Source organism: Megalops cyprinoides, chromosome 5, assembly GCF_013368585.1.
Source record: "Megalops cyprinoides isolate fMegCyp1 chromosome 5, fMegCyp1.pri, whole genome shotgun sequence".
In the NCBI taxonomy this organism is placed as follows: domain Eukaryota; kingdom Metazoa; phylum Chordata; class Actinopteri; order Elopiformes; family Megalopidae; genus Megalops; species Megalops cyprinoides.
In genome coordinates this window covers 24667607-24695257 of record NC_050587.1, presented here as the reverse complement: position 1 = coordinate 24695257, position 27651 = coordinate 24667607, and the positions used below count along the sequence as shown (strand labels likewise).

The window sequence follows — 27651 nt, the reverse complement described above, 5'->3', positions numbered from 1 at the left end:
ATAGAGTAGCCTTTACATCACAAGTTATCCATTAATGGCTACTTGTTTTCATCCACTCCAGTGCCCTACCCACTACACCATGCAGACGCTGTTGCTGTTCACACCCAATGGTGTGTTCTGCAGAGCTGTCCCACCAGAACCGAAACCCAGCTGGTTTAACCAGTCTCCGTATGTACAGCATCCACAGCCTCTTATGAGGAAGGGCTTATCCAGTCCAACAACTAGTGATGTCATTCTGTGACAAATCAACAAAAATTTTCCCCTATAATATTGCATCATGCTACATCATTATGTGCAACTTGACTAGACAAGGGAAGCCAAGTATTCTTCCATACATCAGTCACTAGATCACAGAATCTAAAACACATTGTGATACTACATGTAAAATATAAGGGGATTCCATTTACTGTGACTTCCCATCTCCCACTGTGTTTCTGTCTGGTTCTCTCTGTCCAAGCAGAGGTTGTCATACACAGGTTGTCATACACAGGCCCTCAGATGCATGCTGCTAAAAATAATGCCCATGTACAGGCTTTTAACACAAGCCCTTAGACACAGGGTTTTAACACAAGCTCATAGACACAGTGTGTTAACACAAGCTCTTAGACACAAACCTTTAACACAAGACACAGGCTATTAATACAGGGCTTTAGACAAAGGCTGGTCACACAAGCGGTTACATACTGTCTGTGATGCAGGCCCAGTTTGGTCCTTACCTGTCACAGTGATCGTCGATGGCACCATAGGAATCGCAGCCGCAGGGCAGACAGCCGGTGGAGCCATTGGAGAAGTGCCCCTCCTCACAGTCCTCACACTGCAGGCCTGTGTACCCCGACAGGCAGGAGCACTGGCCTGTCGCCCCATCACACTCGTATGGGTCCTGAACCCCCTCACCACTGCAGTTACATGAGAGCTCTGTGGGGGTGGACACAGACAGAGACATGTCAACTCTCTACAAGGAGAAATGGACAAATAGAACACACTTGCACATGTCATACAGTCAATGTACATCAAGATGAAAATCAGTAAACAGTATAAACAGCGCCCAAAGATTATCCTTCAGAGCAACATCCTGTAGCTTGTAAACAATCTATGAAAGCATCATTATCTTGAATCATAGTGTTTACATGGTATAAATCAGACAATGACCCATAAGAGCAAAATTAACCTATATCACAGGAAGGTAGAGACAAATTCTATTGACGTGTAAACACATAACGCACATACAGATTATTTCAAGGATGTTTGTCCATGCAGAAACCTTTTTGTTAAGGAGTTCGTTCCGTGTTGTCCACCGAGACATTACTCCAAGTTTACTCTGATATAACATCGAGGTTCCTGAGACTCCTGTTAGAGGTCATATGATTCCACCTTTTGGTCAGGTTGTGGGTTCCATTTACTGTAAATCCCTTGCCTCTTTACAGAAGGATGAAAACCTTGGCGTAACTGTTATCCTAATTACAAAAGTAAACAACAGCACTTACATGGGCACCAGCACTGATGTACATTTGGGCAGCCCCATTCATTAATATCCATTTAAATATGCAAAAGCTTAGTATTTGAAAAACATTTTAGAGGGACAAAGCTTTCTGTTTATTCATCACAGAGAGATGACTTTGGATAGTCTCTCGAGTTTGAGATGAATATGACTGCTTTGTTTCTGTTTGAGTTCTTATTCCCAGGAGCAAAGGTCATTTTTCAGTGGCTCTGGGAACAGCATTGTGCTTTGGACAGCAAAGAAAGCGCATTACCACTGACAGATCTCTATGTGCAATTTCACAAGCAAGCCAGCATGGGGACACTGTGCTTGTTTCCCCCTCTCTCCAGCTCCTTTCTAATTCCTTTTTTTATTAAAAATTAAGCATGCCTGCCGTGCGGGTTCAAGATTTCCAAGGCTTTGTATTCTACTGACAGAGCTTATTTAAAATAGAACAAATATTAAAACATGAGCTGAAAAACAACCCAACATTTTCTGCTGATGGGAGACTGTATGTGCTTCTCCTAGCCATGAACAAACACAGTGTTCTCAGTGGCTCTTGTTAGATTTGATTGAAGCAATGTTGGGATGCAGCACACGCCACAGAAAACCTCCCTCTCATCCTCTCTCTGTCTCTCCCTCCCTTTCAACCCCTACACCTCACAGTCTCTCTGTTTTTCTCACTCTCCCCTCCCTCTCACTCTCTCCACTTCAGTCGAATTGCCCCTCCATAGGACAGGTGTGAGAAAGGGGGAAAGCACTGCAAGCGGTCGTCCCAGCAACGAGGAGGTGTCACACAAACAGCCACACCCATCCATCATGCTCACAGCACAGAGGGAGAGCTAGAGGACCTCTGCTACCAGACACTCCATCAGCGCTGTGACGAACACAACAGCACCGTCTGACGATTCCTCTGAGGTCCACCAGCGTGCTTTCATTCACAACTGCATTTAACACTGCATTCAGATACACAACCAGTCACACGCCTAAACAAACACAACCAAATGCACGCACACACATGAACACATGCAATCACACATGCACTCGCACAAAAAGACACATTAGCATGGCGTTTCCGGTATCCATCTATTCAGACACTGAGAGATAAGACCACAGCTGCTCACTCCCAGGGGAGATGGGTTTGTTAGAAATGTGTGATGTGTGATCTGAGAAGAGGTGTAGAGACAGAGGGAGAGAAAGACAGAGGGGGAGAAAGAGAGTAGAGTGAGGGAGGTGAGGAATGGAGTGTTCTTTTTTATTTTCTGTTTTATTGATTAATTTTTCAATGTATATATATGCATATATATGTGTGTGTGTAATTATTATCACCAGGATTTTGTATTACTGCTGGTTATGTTGACAATTACTGTGCATTAAGGCAAATAGGAATGCATATCGACTTATCACTGTGAGTAGAAGAAACTGAGGAAACTGAAGCTAAAGTTAAACGCAAACTACACCTGTTTCCATTGAGGTTGTTGCAGTGACCAACTCCAGTTCCTGTCATGGACATGTAGCCCATGCAGCATACATGTTTACATTTACATTTATTCATTTAGCAGACGCTTTTATCCAAAGCGACTTACATAGGTTACAGTTCTTTACAATGTTATCCATTTATACAGCTGGATATTTACTCAGGCAACTGTGGGTTAAGTACCTTGCCCAAGGGTACAGCAACAGTGTCCCAGCGGGGATTGAACCGGCAACCTTTCGGTTACGAGTCCTGCTCCTTAACCACCATGCTACACTGCCGCCCAGTGTTCCCAGTGCATGTATATTGTGAAGTCGATGAAGCTGGGGAATCTGAATCGAGATTCAGAGTGGCGGGTGGGCGTAGGAGCAGCCTCCAGAGCTGCTCCCCAGCACCCAGTAAAATAGGACACAGTGGATATATTTAGCGGCAGAGAACAGCCCGTATCTTTCACACCAGCTGACTTGGGAGCTTGGCGACTCGATCAGAGGTCACCTTGTAGAATAAGCAACATGTGATAGACATGCAGACCCTTTCCCACTCACCTGCCCACCCCTCAGCTGGGTAACCCCGCCTGCCACACACAAACACAGCCCTCACCCTTTTGCTGCTGCTGTTGCTACACTTTGGTCTTATCAGCGAAGCCACAACAGCAGTAGACTTGGGCTTTGGGTTTTCTGTTACTAAGGCGACCTGGGCTGCCTTTGTTCGTGGTGCAGTGAGGACGACAGAGGGGTGGAAAACCCCCAAGTGAACCTGACAGAAAAACACAGGGGCATTGTGGGTAAATAAGCCCTTTCACTTTCCGAGCAACTCAGACAGAAAATGAAACCCTGGCAGGGATAAAATTCTAAAAAATCCCAGACTACACAGAAACGGATATTATTAGGTAAGGTCTGGGTTGTGGGGGTTAGGTGGGGTGGAAATATTCTGTTTCCATTGGTAATTTGCATTTTTTAAAACATTGCACAGCCATGACCTTACTAAGAGAGGACAGCTGATAACTGCAGACACTCCTGCAGCCTGGGTCAATACCCCCTTCAAGAATCAAGTCTTTTAGGCCTGAAAAGACTGCTTCTTTAATCACCAGGCTCCATTTAGTATTGAAACATTAATTGCTTTTAAGCTAAAACGGATTGGCCACAATAACACCGCTCCCCTGTCTCCACTCCACCCCAAAATGAAGACCGCAACAGACACGGGAGAATTTAATTAGCACTTAATGAGACAGGGGAAATCGGGGTCCAAGCCACTATGACAGGATCACGCACGCATTGATTATTCAGTGCCACCTGAGCTCAGGAATTCAGAGGAGCTTGGCACTGTGGCTCTGTAAGGTATCACTATGACTCTGCAAGATACCGCTGAGATTCTGGTAGGCGCATTCATGCTGTAATGCACTGGTAACACCATTTGTTGATAGTGAAGTGCAAACACCTGTGTATATTTATTGTGATTTTCTTACTGGTTCATGCTTTGAAGAATGCATTAAATTCTCTCAGAGAAAGATTGTGTTTAGTCAAGTCATTCTCTAAAAAAAAAATCACAAAATAAGGGGAAGGTTTTTGATGCCCCCCCCCTGTACAGGGGCATCTAACTGGAATGTGCTGGGCACATCCACCCAAACATTTACCCTGGGTTTCATTTCCATAACTTCAGCTTTCAGACTTTTTTCCAGAGACTAAATTTTAAACTCCAACTATGAAAATGATAACAGGGGAGGAACGTTTTGATAGTTTTTCAGAGAACGATCTTGGACAACCTTTGGACAGCTGAGGCAAGCAGCCCCGTCACTCTAAAAGAGTTTGCTAAGAGGGATGAATAAAACACTGAAAGAGCTGAACTTAAGAGTGCTGAGAAGATAGAGATCTCTACGGAGCTACATATTCCGTTTCTTCAAGTATGAGTAAGCAGATTCTGTAGACTGTATCTCAAATCGACACCAGCCCCCTCCCACCACCGCCACCGCCACCGCCACCACACACTGAGCTCTACTCAGCAAGAGAAATTTACAGAGCCAACATGCTAAATTGATGCCTGTTTTTCCATGCCTTCATGTGCTCAAAGTGCAACTAAAACAGAGCAGCTCTCTCATTCATTACTGCAGTAGTAGCAATAATCAAGTTGTGCTGATGCAAAACAGCAATCAAAAAGATCCAAATGACAAAGCAATTTAACTGTATGAGGTATTACTGCTTCTCCACCCTGACCTCGGAGGAGCACTTAGTCTGGCCACTACATTCCATTACTACTGAGACGAAAAAAGCGCCAACACTGTTACTTTGTTACTAATCACCTTGAAACAAAAGTTCCAAGCTATAAAAAAACCTTTCATAAAAGTGGCTTTAATTAACTCATATATTTCAAATGGGCACATATGAGAATGTACATTCCCTGTTGTGTGAGAGAGTTGTAAAATTTTACTTATTTACAGGTGAAAGAATGGAGGTATTGTTGGTCTGCCAAATATAATTAAAACAATTCCAGACAGCAGCAAGCAGTCCTCTGTACAGTTTTGGCTGATCCATTTATACCTTTGAGAGGTAATGTCTGCTCCTGGATCCAGAACCAGACCTTGGTCTTTAACTCAATGAGCTAATTGTATCTCTTGTTGTGCTGAGCAGATGGTGGTTCAACATGTCCAGCAGACTTCAGTTACACACTAACACATGTACATAGATACATACACATACACATAGACACACATAGACACACTCACTGTAGCTATTTCCACCCTGTCAGCTCCTGTCAACAGGATGCATGTCAGTCTGGCCAGGCTGATGTCAGGAAGGTGCAAAGGATAAACCCAGATGGGAATGTGCCAGAGATGGGCATGTCACAGGCAGGGTGTGGCACTGGACCCCACCTGCAGAGGGCAGGGCAAGGCAGGCCCAGGGAGGTGGGGTGGGGTGGGGTGTGGTGGGGTGGAGTGGGGCGGCTGAACTCTTCATGTGAGCAGGAGCCTGTTTACGTGGCAGTGACATGCTACAGCAGCTTGTTTTCACCACAGGGAAGTGTTTCTCAATGCGACTGGCAGATTGGCTTTGGTTTGCTTTCCATAACCGTGACCTGACTGTCTTAACCTTAAACAGTCGCCACTAGTGCATCCCAAGTGTTACGTAACAGAGTTACACAAGCCTGCATGGGCGAGCACAGACACATTCCTGCCTCAGGCAGCTAGCGCGTTGTCACCTGACATAAAGCACAAGCCGCATGAGTCCCTACACTGTCCCTCACACATACTCACACACACATATACAAACACATGACACCTGCACAAACATACACACACCCACAGACACATACACAGTGTGTACAAACACACACACACACACACGCATACACAAACACATACACACATATTCATACACACAGGTGCATACACAAACACACAGACATATACTCATGTACACACACATGCGGAAATAGACAGACATGCACACAAACATACACACACATACACATGCACATCTAATAGAGCACCATTATCTGCTGAGCTTCACAGATAGAAGCATCCATCTTACTACACAAACACAATGACACAGGCACAAATGAATCCCACAACACACTCATACAGCCAAACACACACCTCTCATTAATCACATACGTATCCAACCACACACACATCTAACTACACACAATCCGTTATATATACCCAACCACATACAGAGTTCAGGGCACACAAGTACAAAGCCAACCTTAACACACTTGGCAAAGGTATGAAAGCATGCACACACAGATGCACACATACTGTTTAATCTTATTTGACTTAATAGCATTGAAAATTGTTCATTATCGTTTTATCGATGTATTGTACCAAAATATGAGACTTGATCTGAACAACAAGCGGGCATGAAAACATTCAGCATCCGTGATGTTTACGCAAGACATGCAGGTGTGAGGCAGAAGGATGACATGCCAGGGTCCAGCTTAGGTTCAGTGTTTGTTTTTTTTGCTGTGAGGAGCGGCTGTCTACGAGCGTGGAAGCTCGAGACATCCACTTTGTTTGTGTCACAGCGTTACCTACACTGTCAGCTATCCACAACCACTTTGTCACATTCTGGGGTAAAGGACACATATCCCGTGATTCTACACGAGGAGAGCCGAAGTCTTGACATGAAATTGAAGTGGACATTGCAGCGTCCATTGCAAACGCGATGAAATAGAAGCACAGGTCTATGGAAGCGCCTGCATGACGTCTGATGACAGACCTCAATACGGAATTGGACGGGAAACGTTCCCCGGGGCGAATACGGATGATGATAAAAACGAACGCGAGGTGCTTCGCACTTGAAATGTAGCTAGAAAGTGAACCCGTGTGGCTCGGTATCATTACCAATCTCCAGTTCAGTTTACAGCCTTTTCAATAATGCAGACTCCACTCACTGCATTCCTCCAGGACACAGATTTCACCGAGAAGCGTAAATCAACGTGAATAGTAAATTTCATGTGTCTGCGTGTGTGTGTGTATGTGTGGAAGAGTCTACATGCACGTGTGTGAGAAAGAGTCTTCACATATTGTGTGTATGAGTGTGAGTGTGTGTGTGTGAGAAAGAGAGATTTATTGTGTGTGTGTGTGTGTGTGTGTGTGTGTGTGATCTAGGTATAAAACAAAAATATTTCCAAAATATTTCCTTCATATGACAATGAATGACTTTTATAAAAGGGTCCTCCGTTCTCAGGGATGAAGGTTTATGCTGACACAGTGCAGCCAGCCGAGCACCAAGGCCGCAAGAGGAAAAGCGTTTCATTGAAAAATTCCTTTCCTATCCATTTACTGATAAAACAGAAGAGTGTAGCAGCTTACATGTTTGTTGTCAGTACTGCAAGGTGTTTTTGTCTTTTTGTCTGTTGGGGCTGTGGTAAGCGGATTATCCAGAAGGGTCCATTTCCCCCCGTCCCCTCTACCTTCTCCTGGCCCGGCACTGATTGGGGCCGCCCGCTGATTCTGTGGGATTAACCGCTCTCTGAACCGGGCCTGGGCCAGAACAACACATATCTCTGCTGCCTCAGCTGGGGAAAGAGACACCAGCTGCTGTCAGAGCAGTGGAGCTTCTCACTGTCTCCAGACACCATCCAAACACTCATGCTACCCTTACCCAAGGCAGCACACAAAGCTTAAACTTGCTATATCATCCTACTGTGCAGCTGTTTATCCGTTTGTGTGGCTGTATATTTTCCTGAATCAGGCTTGTTCAAGGGTATTCCCTTCTCAGGCACACAGCTTCCTAGCCAGATACCACCCCATGCTGAGAAGGTGGCACTTTTCAGCTTTTCTCAAAGCTGACCAGCAACTGGCTTACAGTATTACAGCATTACAAAACTACTGAGTTTCATACAGCAAGGATGTGTGGTAGCCTGCATTGATGCTGATGTCATCTCGTATGAAGACTTCAGTCAAATAAATTAAGGAACTGGAATGACTGTCACTGTGACAGCTTAGTCATACCAATGTTGGCATATCTCAGGACCTGTGGGAGAAATCAGGCAGGCACATAAGCAGGCACAGGTAGGTGTGTGTGTGTGTGTGTGTGTGTGTGTGTGTGTGTGTGTGTGTGTGTGTGTGTGTTTGAGAGAGAGAGAGAGAGAGAGAGAGGGGAGAGACATCTCCACCCACACACATATTTTCTCTCATTCTCAAAAGCTCTCCCTTTTCTTCTTACTTTCACACCCTCTGTACCTTTCTCTCCCCATCTTTCTCTCTCTCTCTCTCTCTCCCGTTTCCTCCATTCCTATCTATCCATGCAGAGGCTACTCGGTACAGTTCAGTTACAGGGCAACGCTGAGAGAGAATGTGTTGCAGCTGAGACTTTTGGCTGTGGCTGTGTTGTTGCTCTTCTGCTTGAAGGACCTGATGAGCAAGGACAGACCACTGTAAGCCCACAGTATGCACACAACGGAAAATTAACCCTTGAGTTTCCTCTAGAAAGCAAAGAAGCTAGTCTGCACCATCCAGCATGTGGGTTCAACCTCTCCAGGACTGGAAAATTATGCATCAAAAAGGTGGAGCCACTCTTATCCAATCGGCTTGCATTACGTAAGCGCTTGAACTGCAGACTCCGTTGATACTTCACAGTGTTTATAAAATAGCTGAATCAAAGCTCATCTGATGATTCATTAATGATAGCCATGATTTTTTTGTGTCCACACCAAGATTGCACAGGTGAAGTGACTCTGTGGAAGGATGGTGGAGCCACCAGCAACTTCAGACTTTGATTGCGTGAAGTGAACAATCTTTTTTAACCCCACATGAAAGACTGCCTGTATGGTCACATGATGTTGTACAGAGCAAATCTGCATGATCTGGCAGTCATTGAGATGTGGTCGCTGAAATGCAGATATCATTTGCAGATATCACAAATCATTGCTTTAGGATTTTCAATTTCCAAAGGTTCACACATGGGGCAAAACTAATCAGAGAGAATCATTAGGTTCACTTGAAACATGCACCTCTACAGGAGGCCACTGCTAACAAACAGATGCAGGGATATCCATGCTTAAGTGTTCGATTGCGTGCAAATGCGTTGCGTAACAAAATCTCCCAAAGTGTGCATGTGGCTTTAGAGCTTACTGGGGCCCAGAAACCACTCAGCGTTTTGCCCTCACAGCCTGATCCAGGACCTGTGCAGTCTGCCTCAAAGCCCCAAAGCCTTTTCCTGAAGGAGGCAGAGACATTATAACCATTTTGACATAATTTCCACCAAGTGAGTTTTGAAGGTCTTCTAAGTTCTATTCCACACTGTTGCGTCTCTCAGACAGCAACGCACCCCATGGCATTCCAGCCACAGGACTCAGACCCTGTACCCACACCTAAGCTACATGCTGTGAAATGCGCCTGCATCCTTTCAGCACAATGGCATTGTCGTTATGTAAATTAAGACCTGGCACCAGATGAAAAACGAATTTAGGAATAATTCAGAAATCTGAGATAATTGAGGGGTTTATTTTTGTGCAGTGAGCTTGATCACATGGCAGCTGAACACCCCTTGACCCCACCCCCGGCCCCCATGACCCCTGAGATCCATCAGGGAAATGAAAGCAGGCTTCCCTAACGGAGCCCTTCTGGAGAACAGGCGGGCAATCAGGGCGGGGATTAGAGGGGACGAGCGCTGGGAAAATCTGATAATCTCCGCAGGGATGGTCCGCTCTTCTGGGGGGAGGAGAAGGGGGCCCAGGATGAGGGGTACCAGCTACAGGATCAGGGCCATAAGGCCCTCCCGTACTCTCCAGAGACCAATGTCCTGTGAGTAACAAGCAGAGGAGGCTAGGATATGGCCTTCAAACAGATCACTGTCCTAATCCTATTTCTGATTGTATTTTATGATAAACAAGTTTGCCAGTTTTAAATAAGGAGCACCTTCCACGGGCTAGTTCCTTTAGACCAGTGTTTCTCAATCCTACTCCTGGACTGCTATCCATTCTTGCTCCAAACACCCCTGATTGAAATTAGTGTGAGCTCTTGATTAAATCAGGTGTGCCCAGCTAATCAAAAGTGCCACTGATGAGTTCAGTCAGGTAGGTAGAGCAGGGAAAGATGGAAAACATGCAGAGCAGGGGGGCCCCAGGAGCAGGATTGAGAATCAGTGCTTTAGACTAAAAGGGAAGGCCTGCATTCTTCACAGTTTTCATTCAGCACAAAGAGCGAACAGAAGTCCTGCCAATTATCAGGCATCCCAAAAGACAGAAATGTGAGCAACATCTTCGCTAAGAATGTTATTAGGTAACCAATACTGTAGCATATAATGAACGTCACAACATCTCAGAAGCAGCCAGGGCTGCAATCCTTATCATCTTCTACAGCTCTGGGGGGGTGGCGGCACTGCATTACCCCCCAGAACACTTGATTAAAAGATTGGCAGGCCCAGACTGGCTCATCACTTTCGCTGGACATCATTCATCTGAATGAGTCGAATTAAACGGTGGAGGAATTTACTAACAGAATCCCAGATTAAACCTGTGGTATCCATTAAGGGCAGTGAAACTACCACAGGCCAATGTTAATGGTGTGACCAGGGGTATCTTACCAGAATGAATTTATGCCTTTCGTTATAATGACGATTTTCCCCTCAATGTTCTTGCGCTAAAATTACAGGGATTGAGAGAATCATCCTCTGACAAAAAAAGAGGAGAACATCAAATCAATTACCCATTGCAAATGCTAGAGTAGTACTGAAACCCCTATGACAGAAATTAGAGGCACAGAGACTCAACAATTCATCTTCAACAATGCATGAAACACAGACATGAGTGTTGAAGTTCAGGACCAGAAGTCATACTGGAAAAAGCAAAAAACTCAGTTGATGCAAGTGGTATCAAATGACTATACTACCTCTAAAGAAAACTATGCAGGAGTTAACAGGTCAGAACATTTCTATGACACTTCAATTCAAATTTACACCCCCAGTTGTGGCACCCTGGATCTGTTTCCATGAGCCACAGAGGCACTCGACCTCTGTGAACAGAGTTGCCAAAAAAGCACCGCCACCTTGAAACATTTTACAAGCTGCAAAAAGAACATTAAGGGAAGGATTAGTGGGAAGATGTACAAAGGGAGGATGCGAGCCTGCCTACCCGTCTCGCGGGTGTGACGAATAGGCCCCAAATCACTCTCATCATCATCACATTCATGGGGGTGCAGGAGTGGGACCACCTCAATTATACATCTGGATCTTCACACAAGCCAAGAGGGACACTGGTGACACAAAGCTGACCTGGAACAGGGATGATTTCATAGGAGATAAATAAAAATCGGCAGGTGGGGGTGGGGAATGTTAAGCTGCTTACGCCATTCCTTTTTGGTTGATTATATTAAATATTAGTGCAGTAACTGCAATGTGTACTAATGGTGCCTCGCATTGTTTTCCTGCCTGTCACCATGAGCTGTGTGCCCCTAGGTCTACTTTATTATTATTACAACTCTTAATTATTTGCATAACAGACACTTAACCAGAGTGACTTACATAGCTGACACATCATCCATTTATACAGCTGGATGCTCACTGAGGCAGTTCAGGGTAAGCACCTTACCCATGGGTACAACAGCAGTGGCACACCTGGGAGTTGAACTGGCAACTACTGGGTGATGGGCCTGCACCACACCTCAGTGCTGCCCCTGTGTATTATCCATTTATGCAGCTGGGCATGCAGTAAATCAATTCAGGCTAAGCGCTATGCTGAGGGATGCAAGCACACTCAGGGTTCAGCGCTTCAGCCATGTGCTTTCATGTCCTGGAATGTCACTCTAATGTCTGCCCCTTTGCATTTACAATTGAGCAGCACAGATATGGGAAGGAAGGTTGCCGATTGGGTTCTGCTCATCCAATGAGAAATCAGCCAGACTGCAGACACCACTGTTCTCCCTGCGTGACACTTTTCCCCTCCCCCATTAGAAGGATTAACAACACAAACAAACACTCATCTGCTTTGCACCACTGATCAGCACTGTCAATCAATAGATCACTATGCTCCTTGAGGCAGTAGGCTGTTCTGAGACCAAACACACACACATACACACACACACACACACAGCATGTATGTACGCACATGCTGCAAATTATGACATTAAATTCTATCACTGTAAGAAACTGAAACAATAATTGCTTTAATGTTCAATGGTTCAATGGCCTGTCAATAAAATCCTTAAAACAACTGGCATGCACAACAAAACACCAGAATCAACCAATTTGACTAAATTTTGCCAACAAGGAAATACTGGTTATGTTGGTCTACATAAGTAACAATAGTTCAGCCTTGGACATGAGGTTGTTTTTTTGTTGCCATTTGCGCTGGTATCATATAAAATAGTCTTCCTACACACAGAGAGAAATGCTCATAATGTTACTTTAGTTCCCTAGTGATCCAAAGGTCTGTGGTTGGTACAGACATCTATACATGGCTTCCTCTTGCTGTGGTGTTCGCTGCTGTTTCTCCCCGGGTTGTAATTCTCTCCATGTTCAATTATGGCACAGCAGAGGAGCAGCAGTGGAACAGCTGGTCATTCTACTTTTCCAGCAAACTGCTTGTCTGGTCCTTTTCAGGAAAAATTCATGGGAAAAATACCTAAGTGTGGCGCAACCCTGTGCTTCTCACAGCTTCAATACACGAGATAGTGGCTGGAAAGACCAGAGGTACGCATACGCACACACATACTACACAGACACATGCCTGCACTGTACTGTACATACCACATACATACACATGCACACAGCACATACTCAGAGAGTCCTGCTCTGACAGATAAGGCAAAGAACTGTGTGTGGTATGGACTGTGTCAATTTGTGTGTTTGCATATGTGTGTGTGTGTGCACGCGCGCAAATGTGTACAATTTGACGGGCTATATGGCTACTAAAGGAAATGAAAGAAATGTTAATCACAAACTTTCCTGTTTGGTTCCAGCAGAATTCAGAACGGTAAAGAAATACATGCATTCAGACACTGCACACTGCATCCCTCCATCTGTCCCCTTTCACACACCCCCTGCCTATTCTTCATTCAACCAGCGTCCTCATCCAGGACCACGTGTACTGGATTTCACTGAAGCAATTAAGTGAAAGCGCTGTGATTTATGACACAGCAGGGACTTGGACCCACCAGCTTTCGGTCCGGAGTCTCACTGCATCTGCATATACAGTGTCTAGGCCATGCAGTTCTGCTCACCTTCCTAGATTCTTCTCAGCAGGCAGCTACACATCAGTGGCATCTCTGGGCCTGCAGGTGCACTTCCCGATGCTGTGATGCATATCCATGAAAACAGGTAAACCAAACCCAAAAGATAACCCGCAGATAACATTTCCACAAACAGAAACAACACTACAAGGAAGGTGCCATTAACCACAGGAGCTTCCAGTAAGCTGGGATTTCCCAGAAGGCCTTTGCTGTTCTATAGTGAACCACTATAGAATGAAAGCTTGTGAAATTTATCAGACAGATCAACACAATTACTCTTAAACAGAAAGTGGGACAAACTGGGACACATGGCATGTCTCCAGGGGGTGCATGGGATAATCATTTCATTTCATTATAATTGTTTTATTAATCTATTTGATGTTTTGTTTTTATGATGATGCTGTTTAAAGTTTTAGAACTAACTATAACTACTTCCATAAATTTATGAAGGAACAACTTGAAAATATCCTTTTGATGGGGTGGGGGGACATGTCATGAGCCCTTAGACCCATGCAGTGTGGCTTCACACGTTCAGCGTAATTAGGTACTTTGATCAAACTGAGAACAGCATGTGCTGACAGGGGCACACAGACCCTGTGTAGACCTGGAGTGTAGGGAAAACCATCTGAGACAACTGGGCAGGGATTAGTAAGTAGAGCCCTGGGGTAACAGGAAGGTGAGGGAATCACACCTAAATGTCGTCCATGTAACATTTTACAGGGTATAAGTGCTTGACAATGCACATATTCTCCTTCTTTTTGGAAGCATGATGTACTGAATTATTTCAGGTTTTGTACCTTGGCTGAAGGGTACAACAGTAGCACCCCACCTGGGAATGAACCCTACAACCCTATGGTTACAAAGCCAGCTCCCTATCCACCATGCCCGGAGCACACCAATCAAAGCAGACTTCTGTTAATTTCAAAGTTCTCTCTTTTAAAAGAAAAAAATTCCACGCTGTGCTGAGTGCCATTTCCTCTTTTTTAATTCAAGGGAGAAAGAGCACCATGGAAACAAAGTTGGGGCCACATGTGAATAATCATCTTTAGTATCTCTATCTAACAAGCTAGCAAAAATTAATTTTGCTCATTTACATAAGTTACAATTGCATTGTGAACAGTGCTATGTCCAACTACTGTGAATGTTTTGACCACTTTATACCAACTAAATGTGCATTACGTTAAACAATCTACCACAGCAACAATATCTTCATAAAATTAAAAGAAAAGTTTCTCCTAATTAAACAGAATTGAAACACTTATCAGCAATGCCTGAATTGAATGCAATCTGTTATTTTTGTGTAAAAGCACTCACTTCTCTGCAATCAAATGCAGTTGCTACATACAGTAGGCTACTCCTGTGCCTGTTAGCCATCTCTTAAACTGAAAATCGTGAAATGGGAAAGAGAAGATCCCACACCTCCTAAAATATCATGTGTTGGTGAAAACTGTCAACAATTACATTTTACTACCAACATGCCCGCTTCTGACTGACAGTGCATTTGACAGAATGGTTACATCCCTAACCTTAACATTTTGAGCAAGTCTACACCATGACCCATTCAGAGAGATGTCCATTCCTGATTCCATGGTAAAATGGTAAAAACCATACGCTACCTGGACATGCTTTGACAGACACCCAAAAGTGGGTTGTGGTTCTGCTAAACCTTTTTTCAAGAAGCTGAATTACAAGACCATAACCTCTCAGGAAAAAGAGAAAAAAAGTGCCCTTCAAATGCCATCCAAAAGCACCAAAGGTTGTTTTTCCCTCCTTTTTAAAAGAGCTCTGTATGTCATGTTGTGTCAAGCTGGGCTTTTGTCCATCACTATTCACAGAAGAAAGATTCCACTCTGAGAGCAAGAACAGAAACCTGTTTCAAAGATCCTCTGGTTCAGAAGATACATCCGAGATGCCCAGGCATTTCAGGAAAGTAGGTGATTGTGTTCCTGTGTGCCCAGGACACTATGAGTTTTCTTTTTTTTCAAATTGTAATTATCATCACTCATCCATACTGTTCTAGAACATACCAGTGTCAAAACTGAAGTGCTTCGTCTGGGAAACAGGGCTCTACCCTTTACGTGTGTTTTTTTCGTAACCTGGAAATATGGAAGAGAAACTATCAGATGAGACCCTCACTTTTCAGAAGATCGGAGTGAGGGTTAACTCCAGGAAGAGTGGAAGGGGGAACAGAAGGAGAGAGAGAGCTATATCTAAAGCTAAAGCTATAAGGTGGAGCTGCTTGCGTGCAAAAAAAAAAAAAAAAATACAATAAAAGAAAAAACTTTCCATGGCAGTTCTTTCAGGTTAGTGTCCATGGATCAGCGAGTCATTTTTCGCAACACATTTCCACATACTTCCTGGCCTTACTATCGCCCACGCACAGAGAGGCTGGATTACTGGATGGGACACCTTTCCTGTTAGTTTGAGTTGTAAATGATTTGTTTTTTTTCCCAAGAACCCACAAACACTTTCAGTTTGAACTGCCTATCCCTTCAAGTATGGTGAACTGGTCTAGCCAGCTACCTTGAACACCCTAACAAAAAACACTAACTGAAAAGAATTCCACCCAGTTCCAATGAATTGGTGAATGGCTGGCTTGCAATACAAAATGTTTTCACGTCGGAGGTGATCTTGTTTGCGTGACTACATGTGGTTCACAGACTAACAGACTAACGGTTGTAACATTGATGCCTCCAGCACTTGAAGGCTTCAGCGTTAGGCATGTTCACATGCTTTGATGCATAGACTAGAAAACCTGGTCTTGGAATAGGTATTATCACTCTTTAAGTTTTTTGTGACTTTTGGGGGAACAGTGAACAGCATCTAATTGGGCTTGTGAATTTCTCCCTGTGCTCCAGCTTTGACATATGTCATCTAATCATAACACTGTGACTGGAAAAGGTAAAGTGAGGAAGAACGGAGGAAAACTTGCAAGGAAGACAATGCAATTACCGAAGGTGAAGTGCAGTATCAAATGAGGAAATATTGTGAGCCCAGGTATGTTTTTCAGAAATACGTAACTTTGATTACAGCAGAAATATTGCTGATAGGTTTAATTAAAACAATAATATATATATATATATATACTTTTTTAATATATCAGACAAAAAGGGCTCTGGCAAGCTAAGGAGAAATCCCAAATAGCACATCATAAAAAAGAGACAAAAACTAAATTAAGAGGACATATAAGCAGAACATTAACCATCAGAAAAACCAAGTAGGGACGTGTGAATTTAAGAAGACAGAATGTCAACAGTGAAAGAGGGAAAGAGGACAGAATGTCAACAGAGAAACCAATCATTTAATCAATGACTGCTTGACTGACTGATTAAAACAGAGACAGGGGAGAGCGAAATAAGTAGAACACTTTACTAGTATTGCAAACAGAGGTATAGCTTCTGTTTGTATTTTGTATTTGGAGAGAAAGGTGGGGTGATCCTTACAAAGACATAGCAGGGCAGGCACATGTTTACTTTTTTAGATTAAATCTCTTCCACTGTGCTTGAGTGGTGTACACACCCTTGTCAATAAGGCCAATCTGAATCAGAAAGGGTCTAGAGAGCTGACAGTTAAGACAGCTGGGTGTTGTCTCAGGTAAGGCCTGGAACTGATCACCCTAGGGCGTGAGTGTCCTGAGAACTTCTGCACTCCAACCTTCAGCCTGAAGTGACTCCTCTTTTGCAAGTAGCAGCCATGTGCATATTTCATGAGGGCCAAATATCATACTTAAGAAAAAAACAAACAGGTGAGAAAAATGTGAAGTTAACAGTTTCTTTACTTCTTATTAATTCATTCTGTTTTCTTTATTCTCCTCAGAGAGTAGACGGCTCTGACTGGGCTACTGCAGCAGCCATGCAGCACTACTGCTGGGAAGGCTTGAGGAAACGATGGAGTCATGGAGACAGAGAAGAAGGTTGCAGTGCAGGGAGACATAAGAGGGGAATGAAAGAATGAGAAAGCATTACAGAGAGAGGGAGAGATAGAAGAAGGGGAGGGAGTGAGGGAGAGAGAGGATGATAGGAAACATGCAGAGTACAACAGCAAAGAGACTGAATAAGGGGTAGAGAGGGAGGGACAGATGAATTGTAAGGGAAAGATGGGAGAGGGAGTGAGAGAAAGAGATGAAGAGAAGAAAGGAGGGGGAAATTTGAAAAAAATGTTGCATCCATAAAGCACATGTAATCTTAAATCACTGACAGTGTTGCCAAGCGGTGGAAACCCCATTTCCATTCTGACAAACCCATCAAAAAGCACTTATCATGGCAACAGGTTTTCATATTTTGAAGAGAGAAGGTGGGAATGGTTTCTAAAAAGATAACTCCAAGAGCTTCAAGACACCATCCCAGCCATTCATGGTTTTTTCTACAGACTGAAAAACCTGCCTAGTTGTTGCTTATGTTGTAAGCCGTGCAAGTCCTGCAACTTAAATTCAATCTAGACACAAATATTTATATGAAGAATAAGGGTCAACAGGTTGAACAATACAGGGGACACCATGAGAACAGGTTGGTCGAAAACCAATCTACAAACTATTAAAATTTCTATGCCAATGAGCGAAGAAAAAAAAAACATTTTCACTGGTGTAGCCAAACCATATCAATTTAAGACAGAGGCCCGGGCAGGGAAAACACCAGTGTGTTTGAATGAGTGCAGTGGTATAACAAGCCCAACGCTGGCCCGTTGGTGTAAGCCTGAGGGTAAAAGCACATTAAATGAATGGGAACAGCACCATTAACATGGTCTACCCAATGGTCACCTATTGCTCTGTATCGTCCATTTGATTGTGCTACTGTGCGCTGAGCTCCTGCTCACCAAAACGATTCTTGACTGCAAATTGACGGCAGTCTGCAGAAGGCTCGCAGACAGCCAGCACTGATCTCACGATCCACGGAAAGATATCCTACGTAGAGCTGAGTTTATATTCCCGTGCACAAAATCGTCTGCTATGCGGCGCTCTCTCGGGCTTGATGGCACTCGAACATCTGACATTTTGAGCCTTTCCCTGGAAAAAAAAAGGCTGGTTGCATCCTCGCGCTGTTAGTAAAGCTTACATAAAGGCACTGGTGCTGCGTCTTCTCTTAAAGTCCGTTCTTTGGGTTAGACGTGCAAGGCAGTGGGCGAGAGATACTTAACAGTGGATGTACCCTCATTATGGAAATATATATGGAATACACAACAATCCCCGGGAAGTCACCAGCTACAAGTATAATGGAGAGAAACAATCATTTCTGAAATCTGCTTATTTGTGCTGAACGTACATATATATTAGATCAGAATCTAATATTTTAGGTTAGTCAGTTTTGCTACCCTTAATTGTTTTAGTAGGTAACGATCCAGTTACCTGACAGCGGTTCAATAACATCAACCACTACGTTGACTTTACCATTTAATCCGATGCCTTTCTCTAGTGGACACAAAACCCATGTAATAGCCTATACGGCATAAAATGCAGAAGGAAGTGTAACCGCATTATGGCAATTCGTTTATGTTATGCCTGTTTTTTTTCCCTTAGTCGCTGTGCGTAATGATCACCCAAACGAACGAAATTGGAAACTATGTTTCGGGTGCTCGATTCCGCAGAAAGCAATACAGGTATGACTACAGTGGCGGCATCGAGCTACAGCTATGCTTATGAAAAACAAAAAAATCGAAACAGCTAGTCGCTTCAACTCTGAAAGTATTATAGGGTGGATTCAGATATTTCAGAGAAATCTGAGCGATATTTCAGTTTCACTGTAAGTTTGGTCTCAACGGCACCTGAGCGTTAAGATGACTCACCTTGCCCACTCTCGGTGGTGGTGACAATTGGCGGAGCGCTGTCTTCCGTAAACCATGAATTGGTCACCGATGATACCTTGGTCTGTTGCGTTTCTACTGTGGAAAGAGCAGTAGTTGACAACAAAGTGGATGACTCGATGTAGGTTGTGAGAACCGAATCAGTTTCAGTTCTCGGCTTTGTGTTTGCTGCAGCGTCTCTCGTTTTGGTAATAGGTTCCACTGTTTTGAGGGGTGCGGTGGTGGCGCTTAATGTTATGGTGGTTGCAGGTTGTACTGTACTGACAGACGTCCGTGTTGCCACAGTCGTGGCGGTAGCTGGCGTTAGCACAGCTATCGTGCCATCTCCGAATTTCTCCTCAGGTAAGTGGTTGGGCATTGAGGTGTTTTGCAGTTCCGAGGTGGTCTCGGAGACAGCACGAGGGTGCCTCTCGGCAGGCGAAGCATCCTTGGCGTTGATGCGAGGTGCAGCTTCTGATAATCCAATTGTGCATAAAAACAAAAGAAATTCCAAAGCTGGGGGTACAAACATCACTACGGGTCTGCACTTCATGCTGCTGATTTACCTCTCCATGTAAATCCCTAGAAGCAATGATCGGTGAAAAACCAACGACCTTGTAATAATCCACTTTCCTCCTCCGCCCCTGCCTCCAATGTGGTTCTTAGAGCTCCCAGCCTTGCCTGCCCAGACGCCTGCTCTTGCGGCAAACTCATCCGCAAATGACAGCCCGGCACCGTTTACTCTACCACGTTAGCTCTCAACCGAACCCCCGTGTGAAAATCCTGTAAGATGGGCGTACTTTTCAACCAATGGAGAGGGTTAAAGGGAGGGGTCGGGAGAACATGGTAATTCAGCACCTAGGGGCCGCCTTGTTTCGAACGAATGAATTTCTGAAGAACTGTACCACGGGCAGAACCTCGGTGAGGTGGCTAAGCACCGTTGGCATGTTATACGTTTTAATTAAATCCCTCACTCTTCAGACATGCACAAGCCATCAAACCTCTATCTCTCATATTAGGCTTCAAGTTCAATACGTTTCAATCATCTTTTCGTCAGGGAGCAGTTTGCTAACATTCACTTGGCTGTTCGTTATATCCAGCACGCATGTATGTCGTTTTCATGCAATAAGCTTGCCCCGTTTTCTTTTCTTTCAATTTGACCGCAAGGCCAATTTTCCATTTCTTTTGTGTGAAAATACTGTTCGGCGGCCGCGAGAAAAATAAACAAAAATTGGTCACAGAATGAAAGAAATTGCCAATGTATTAGCACCTTCCTATGGCGAGGACCAAAACTGCACTCGGTTGGTAAATGACTGCGATCGACTGAATGCTCACATTACTTTGGCAATGCTTCAAGAAGTGCCGAGTCACTGTTTTGGGCTCACACGTCACGCATGCCACCTTGATACCCCCAATATACATACCAATGAATACAAATGGTTGTACTACAAGACCGTGGTCTCAAGCCCAAATAAATTCACCACTCCAAGACATCCTTTGTCATGCAAAAGTACATCATTGAAAATACATTTTGTTCCTCCAATATGGTTTAACACACACACAATCACGGTGGTCCCCCTGTATAAATGGGTTACACCGTCCCAGCTGCAGTGACTGGTCACTCCCCAGCTTTCACAAAGACAACAGTTCGAGAAAAAAGAACTAATTTACGTTTTACATTTGGTCATTTATCAGACGCTCTTATCCAGAGTGACCTACAAAAGTAAATACAAATGGTTTAGGCTAAAAGCAGCGACGATACCAAATCATCAGTGTTACAACTTCTAATGGGAGTCAATGCGTAAAATACATGTGACGCTTCAACTGCCAAGTAATGATCTTTAAAGTAAAATACAGTTTGCAGGTTGCCACACACATGCTACCCTGTCACACGAAGACTTTAAGACAAATCATTATCATTAGCGGTAGTAGTGGTCCCTTCCTTAATAGAAGTCGTCTGCCCAGGAGACAGATGAGACGTAGGCTAATATACGTGTGATGTCAGCAAGGCAAGTTCCAATGCTAGCACCCCATCTGAAAATCAGATCTAATGACTAAATTCTAAATACTAATTACAAACCCATGTCCTATACCCACTACACCACACATTAGTCCTCTGAATATTAAAAGCATTACCTGTGGCCGTACCATCAAATAGGGTGCATACCTTTGCTTTACTGTAACAGGAGGTGAAAGGTCACAGAACAGACTCCAAATATATTTTAAGAAGCGCGTGTATTATGATCTTGAAGACGCTCACCCTTTTGGTTCTAACTAGTGATGAAACGTGGTACTAACCTGTGTGAGAGTTAAGGGCTCGCTTATTTTTAATGCAACAGTGCCCCGTGCGGTCAGTGCTTGGAACTGAGGTTCAAAGAAAAATTGGTTAACTAGATTGTTTCCTCGGGTGCCTTTGTCCATTATGTTACATTACATTATTATCCAATGCCACATACCCAGATTACGTAGTAAGAACGCATGTTATATACTGCCATGTATGCTTTTCAAGCTGCTTTTCGATCCATACACAATACCTCTGTTTTATGACTGAGCTATAGTGTCTATATGGGCATGAATGCATGCAAGAAGAAAAGGACTTTAACACAAACACAAGAATGCTATCTATCGAAGCAGCTGATGAAGTAGGACTTCTCTTCGCGCAATACACCCAGATGCACGCAGGACTCATACTTATGAACACAAGGAATTGCGCAGATTTGATCCCCTACACAGCGACAACTATGGTTTGAGTTCAAATTATTAGCCCACACTTGCAGGCTCATAAAGTTATATATATGTATGACATTCTCTCTACGTCTAGCGTGCATTATTTTTTATCGAAAATGAAATTGAGAGGCGTCGTAAAACGCACATTTTGCAAGCCCAACTTGTTTGTCAGAAAGAGGAAGTGACGTAGCAGTTCTTCCCCTTTGCCTCCTGTAGCAGTTGTTATCCTTAAAATGGCGCCGTTAGACCTGGATAAGTATGTCGAAATTGCAAGACAGTGTAAATACCTACCAGAAAACGATTTAAAGGTAAAGAGCAACTTGTCTTATCAGCCTCAACCGGACAGTAACATTAGTTTAATTAAAAGTCTGACTTTGTTCAAAACATTATAGCTAAGTGCTAACTTAGCTTTGGCTAGGCTCTCTTGTTCAGAGCGGAATAAGAGTTGCTAGTTAGCTAGCTATGGTTACTAGCGCTGCTTCGTTTGTTCGTTTAGCCAGCAAGCTAGCGAGCTGGATAGTACTGAAATAGCTCACTGTCTAACTAAGAGGTTCTCACATTTATGATTGTTCAGCGGAGCAATCGCTTAAAGGTATTAGCTGTGGTTTTCTTGTTAGCTACGCTGCCAGCTAACTTTACTTTCAAAACCGGTCCAGCCCCAGTGCAGGAGTTATGACACGGTATCAGTTAAAAACTGACGTTTACTAGCGAAAATAAATAATTGTCCAAAAGGATATGTTGAATATGATAAGCCATTGAAACAATGTTCAACATGGAATAAGCAGCGTTGCCTATTCTTCCTTGTATTCCTTCTGCTCGTATAACTAACGTTAGCTGGCTTGCTAACTGGTTCCCATACACTGCGATTACGTTCGCTCTCTTGGTAAAGTTAACCGTTGCTCCCGATGTAGTCGGTGGCATTTAGAAATAACATTATATGCTTGAGTAAGCAGATATTTGATGCGTGTGCTACTTTCCTGGTGTATAGAACGACAGACCTGTTTAGTTTTCTTTCTAGGATAATATTAGCTATGTGGTATATGTCGTGTAGGTTATCGAGTTGCCTAACGTTAGCTAGTTAGAGAATGAATAGGATTTACATGGAATATACAGAATGTTGGTGTTTAATGTGCCACATGACGCATATTTATTTAAATAGCGGAACAGTTAGCATCGCAAATATCAAGTAGAATATATACGATGTTGCTTTGCAGTTCTGATGATGGCGTCAAAGGGTCTCCGTCAACTTGGAGTGACAAGACATGTGATATTGTTGTTTGAAGTCACCGGTGACCAAAGTTGACTTAAAGTATGCATGTCGTCCTCACAGAGATTGTGTGACTATGTTTGCGACCTATTACTAGAGGAATCCAACGTGCAACCTGTGTCCACTCCAGTCACAGTGTGCGGAGACATTCATGGCCAGGTACACCCGTTCTTTTCGCCCCGTTTTTAGTTAAGGTGGATAATTTAGTTCACCATAATTTCCCTCGGCGTTTCCAAGTCTTGTTCTAACAGGTTATGTGTTGTTCTTTGCTTTTAGTTTTATGACTTGTGTGAGCTCTTCAGAACCGGGGGGCAGGTTCCAGACACAAATTATATTTTTATGGTAAGTATCGAGGTGTTAGGATTGATATTCTGACGCAATCACAGACAGAGTTCTGGTGGAGCCACCAGAAATAGAATTGATTTCTTGGAAAATATAGAGACACACAGCTCCCACTCATAGAATATTTGTCAGTTGAAAATTTCTGGTAAGGGTGATATTAATATTTTTATCAGAGTAGGGGTAAGTTACCATTCAGGTCAGTCAAATCAGGGAATTGAATCTCAATTTTTGAATTGAAAATCACAGGTCTCATGTTGATTTTTCAATTGGTGAACAGAATTTCAGTCTGTTCCTTGAATTGAAATGAAATTGAACAAAAATCTGATATTTACACAAATTGGTTGCACTGTCTTTGCACCAATATAGTGAGTATGGAGGATTGCCCAGTTGCAGCTCCAAACTGCATTTTCAGCAAGCTACATGTACAGATTTTATAACAATAAGGAACAATTTTACTGGAACTGTGTAATGCAGGCTAAGAAAATTTCAGCGCTTTGCCTAGTGAAATCTGCTGTGATTGACTGCTGAGATTTAACTCTGATTTAGTTCTGTTGTCATGGATACAGAGGTATATAAACAGCTCTCCTTGGTCTCCAGCCTAAGACTGTGTCTGATTTTGTGTGGGGGTGAGCATGACCCCTTACTTTAGTCAGCCTGTTTTCCACACATGACTATTTCAGTTTCAGCTGTCGCCTGTGAGGCTGATTGAAGCTTTCATCAGTGATACGTGGTGTTGTGGAGACATCACCCATAGGGTTCAAATCACATAGGGGTTGTACCCACTCCTGTTATATGGCATAAGGTATTTGCATCAGTTCTCTGGTTAACATTCAGCTATGTAAATGTGTATGAATAAAACAAAAATCAATGTATATGCTAGTATATGATGAGTAATAGCCCCGTATATGTTGACATCATAATACCTGTCTGTCTCATGATTGCTTAGTGGACTTACCTGCCGAACTTAATTCACGGGTCTGGTGTGGTGTGTGTTGTGCGGCAGGGCGACTTTGTGGACCGGGGTTATTACAGCTTGGAGACATTCACATACCTGCTGGCGTTAAAAGCCAAGTGGCCGGACCGCATCACGCTGTTGCGAGGGAACCATGAGAGCCGGCAGATCACTCAGGTGTACGGTTTCTACGGTGAGCATCCTGTCCTCAGCCAGCTCCTAGTGCTCTGTGCGCGGGCTGTCATTTGTATTGTCTTATGTTAGGCTGTTCGGCCGATTGAACCATTACACTTTTCAGGGACAGTATTTGATTGTGGTTTGGTGATCAGTCATCGCTGGTTACTTAAATAAGTGAATATACATATATGGCGTTGTCGTACTGCCTGGTACCCAAATTTATACTGGTCTTGCCCTTCATAGGCACAGTCTGCCACAAGATGAATGACGAGATGGCAGGAATGGCTTCGATGTGTCTTTAAGAGTATCTTTAAAAGTGGGTGGTCCTCGCCCCCGCGGTTTTTGCCTTTCAGATGAGTGCCAAACGAAGTACGGGAACGCGAATGCCTGGCGATACTGCACGAAAGTGTTCGACATGCTGACAGTCGCTGCCGTGAGTACAGCCACCCCCCCCCCCCCACCAAGCAGGTTCTTCCCTTAATCCTGGACTTGCCTACATACACATTTCAAATGAGCTCAGCTGTGCCAGTATCAGTTACAGTGGCCGCTCATGTTCACTCTTGCCCACATTCTACAGCTTCTGCCTAGTGTTTAACCTCATCCGGGGCGGCTTTCAAAGCCTGCATATAATCAAATCGGCAGCATTCGATTTACACCACCACTGCTGCTGTCTCTGCTGCCATCTTGGTGATGGATGTAGCTGCTGCAGCAGGAGTATGTTCTTTCTTATGTCCTTAAGGCCTATAATTGTATCCTACGTTAGAGGCTTCTCCCTCGTGTTTCTGATTGGGGGTCGTATCTCCCTGCTACAGTTGATAGACGAGCAGATCCTGTGTGTGCATGGTGGACTCTCTCCTGACATCAAGACCCTGGACCAGATCCGCACCATTGAGCGCAATCAGGAGATCCCCCACAAGGGGGCATTCTGTGATCTGGTGTGGTCCGACCCGGAGGATGTTGACACCTGGGCCATCAGCCCAAGGGGTGCTGGCTGGCTGTTTGGCGCCAAGGTCACCAATGAGGTGAGGGCGTGCAGCCCATCTCTCCCGTTACTTCATTTTATTTTCAAAGTCATCTTCTGGTGAGCTTCATGCTATGTGTTACTCTTCTCTTTTCCTTCTTTCCACTTTCTCCCTCTCCATCTCTTTTTCTCCCACCCTCTCACTCTCCAGTTTGTTCACATCAACAACCTGAAGCTGATTTGCCGGGCGCACCAGCTGGTTCATGAGGGCTACAAGTTCATGTTCGATGAGAAGCTGGTGACGGTGTGGTCAGCCCCTAACTACTGCTACCGCTGCGGGAACATTGCCTCCATCATGGTGTTCAAAGATGTCAACACACGGGAGCCCAAGCTTTTCCGCGCTGTGCCCGACTCCGAGAGGGTCATCCCACCCCGAACGACGACACCCTACTTCCTCTGAGCAGAGCCATGCCCCCCGCCCAATCTCCTCCCTCCTCTCCCACCTCCCTATTTCTCTCTCTCCCTATATTTTTAATTATTATAATATCATGAAATGATTTTTTTTAAAAAGAAAACATACCCAAGCTTACAATCTCATTCTTCTGAAAGATTTGGTTTGTTGCAGAGCCTTTTTTTTTTTTAAAGATTTTTTTTTTTGCTGTCTGCTTTTGGATTCAAAATTTTGATAAGAAATTGTTTAACTCCAAGACCATCTTATTTAAGAATGGATGAACAGTTCTAAAATTCTGTACATCTTGATATTTCTGTTGCTGAGCTGTTCCCCTGTTGTAATTTTTGCATACGGCCTCTACCACATGAGGTCTTTGCATTCTCATGCTACACCCTGACATACACCTGCTTTGCCTCGAAGAGGCTGTTTGAAGTCTTACTTTGAGTTAGTGTAACTGGGAGGGGGGATGCAAGTATCTCAACTTCAGTATCAACGTTGCCTTCAGCCTGAAAATGTGTCAAACTTCAGATCAAAGTGTTAGCGGTGACATGAACTGAAAATGTGTGCACACAACAATATGGAAATCTTTGGGTTATTCTCTCCTCAGTGTGTGTGTATGTGTGTGGAGATGGGGGTGCGACAGGAGAAAAGTAAAGGATTTTACTGGTTTTTCTGGTGAAACTGGAGAAACTTTATCCTTGCAGAATTTTCACCTCTCAAAGACCGTGGCTGTGTCACAATTCTGAGGGTGTCCAGTGGCTGCTTTTAAAATTAGGCCAGGACATATGGGGGGGTGGGGAGTAGTGGTGTTGGTGGGGGTTGTAGCAGAGGGGTCAAATTAGGCTTTGGTGAATTTGTACATGCAAATAATTGTATTGATTTTTTTCTCTTTTTGTTTTCTTTTCTCAAGATTTGTTGTATTTTATTATTGTAGAGACTGCAACCTACATACCTATTAAAATATTGAAAATAAAATGCCTTTATTATTAAATTCAGTTCTCAGATATTCTTAATGTGTTGTAATGGTACTGGTTTCTGCAGTGCTGTGGTTGTAGGTATTCACTCATCTTTATTAATAGTGATTGACAGCATTAAATGATCAATTAATGTTTGTGCTAAAAATATAGGTATTGGCCACATGGTGGTGCTGATGTATCACTGGTCTGGTACCTTGGCTATGTCTCTTTGTCCAATGGCAACCATGCAAGGTTATGATTTGATGTCCTTCCTCTTAACTGACAAATCATTCAGCAAATCAAATGTAGCCTCGACGGCATGGACGTCATCTGATCCAACTACAGCACGCAGCGCGGGTGTGTCAAGTTTGGCTGTAAAACACCACAATTCAGTACAGCCGCAGCTGGACGCGACTGCATCAGCCG

At 43.8% G+C, this 27651-nt stretch overlaps 2 protein-coding genes across 3 annotated transcripts in view; one reads left to right on the top strand and one right to left on the bottom strand.

The window, feature by feature from the left end:
• Nucleotides 1-20096, bottom strand: part of LOC118778573 (multiple epidermal growth factor-like domains protein 9) — a 57592-nt gene extending 37496 nt beyond the window's left edge. For both annotated transcript variants that reach the window (XM_036530188.1, XM_036530187.1), the window contains exons 1-2: nt 19396-20096; nt 717-915 (exon numbers count right to left, since the gene is read on the bottom strand). In XM_036530188.1, the coding sequence (XP_036386081.1) occupies nt 717-915; nt 19396-19945 (749 nt within the window). In that variant the 5' untranslated portion in view covers nt 19946-20096. The remainder of the gene's footprint in view (nt 1-716; nt 916-19395) is intronic.
• A 2238-nt stretch (nt 20097-22334) lies between these two features.
• On the top strand, nt 22335-26357 carry LOC118777941 (serine/threonine-protein phosphatase 6 catalytic subunit). The gene is made up of 7 exons (XM_036529209.1): nt 22335-22427; nt 23450-23545; nt 23663-23728; nt 24732-24873; nt 25211-25290; nt 25670-25879; nt 26030-26357. The coding sequence occupies exons 1-7, from the start codon at nt 22353-22355 to the stop codon at nt 26276-26278; spliced, it is 918 nt and encodes a 305-aa protein (XP_036385102.1). The 5' UTR covers nt 22335-22352; the 3' UTR covers nt 26279-26357.
• The last annotated feature ends 1294 nt before the right edge of the window (nt 26358-27651 follow it).

Coding starts and splice junctions, on each gene's coding strand:
- LOC118777941 (XM_036529209.1), top strand. CDS start 22,353: ATGGCGCCGTTAGACCTGGATAAGTATGTCGAAATTGCAAGACAGTGT. Junction 23,729..24,731: donor ACACAAATTATATTTTTATG/GTAAGTATCGAG, acceptor GTTGTGCGGCAG/GGCGACTTTGTGGACCGGGG. Junction 25,880..26,029: donor GCGCCAAGGTCACCAATGAG/GTGAGGGCGTGC, acceptor CTCACTCTCCAG/TTTGTTCACATCAACAACCT.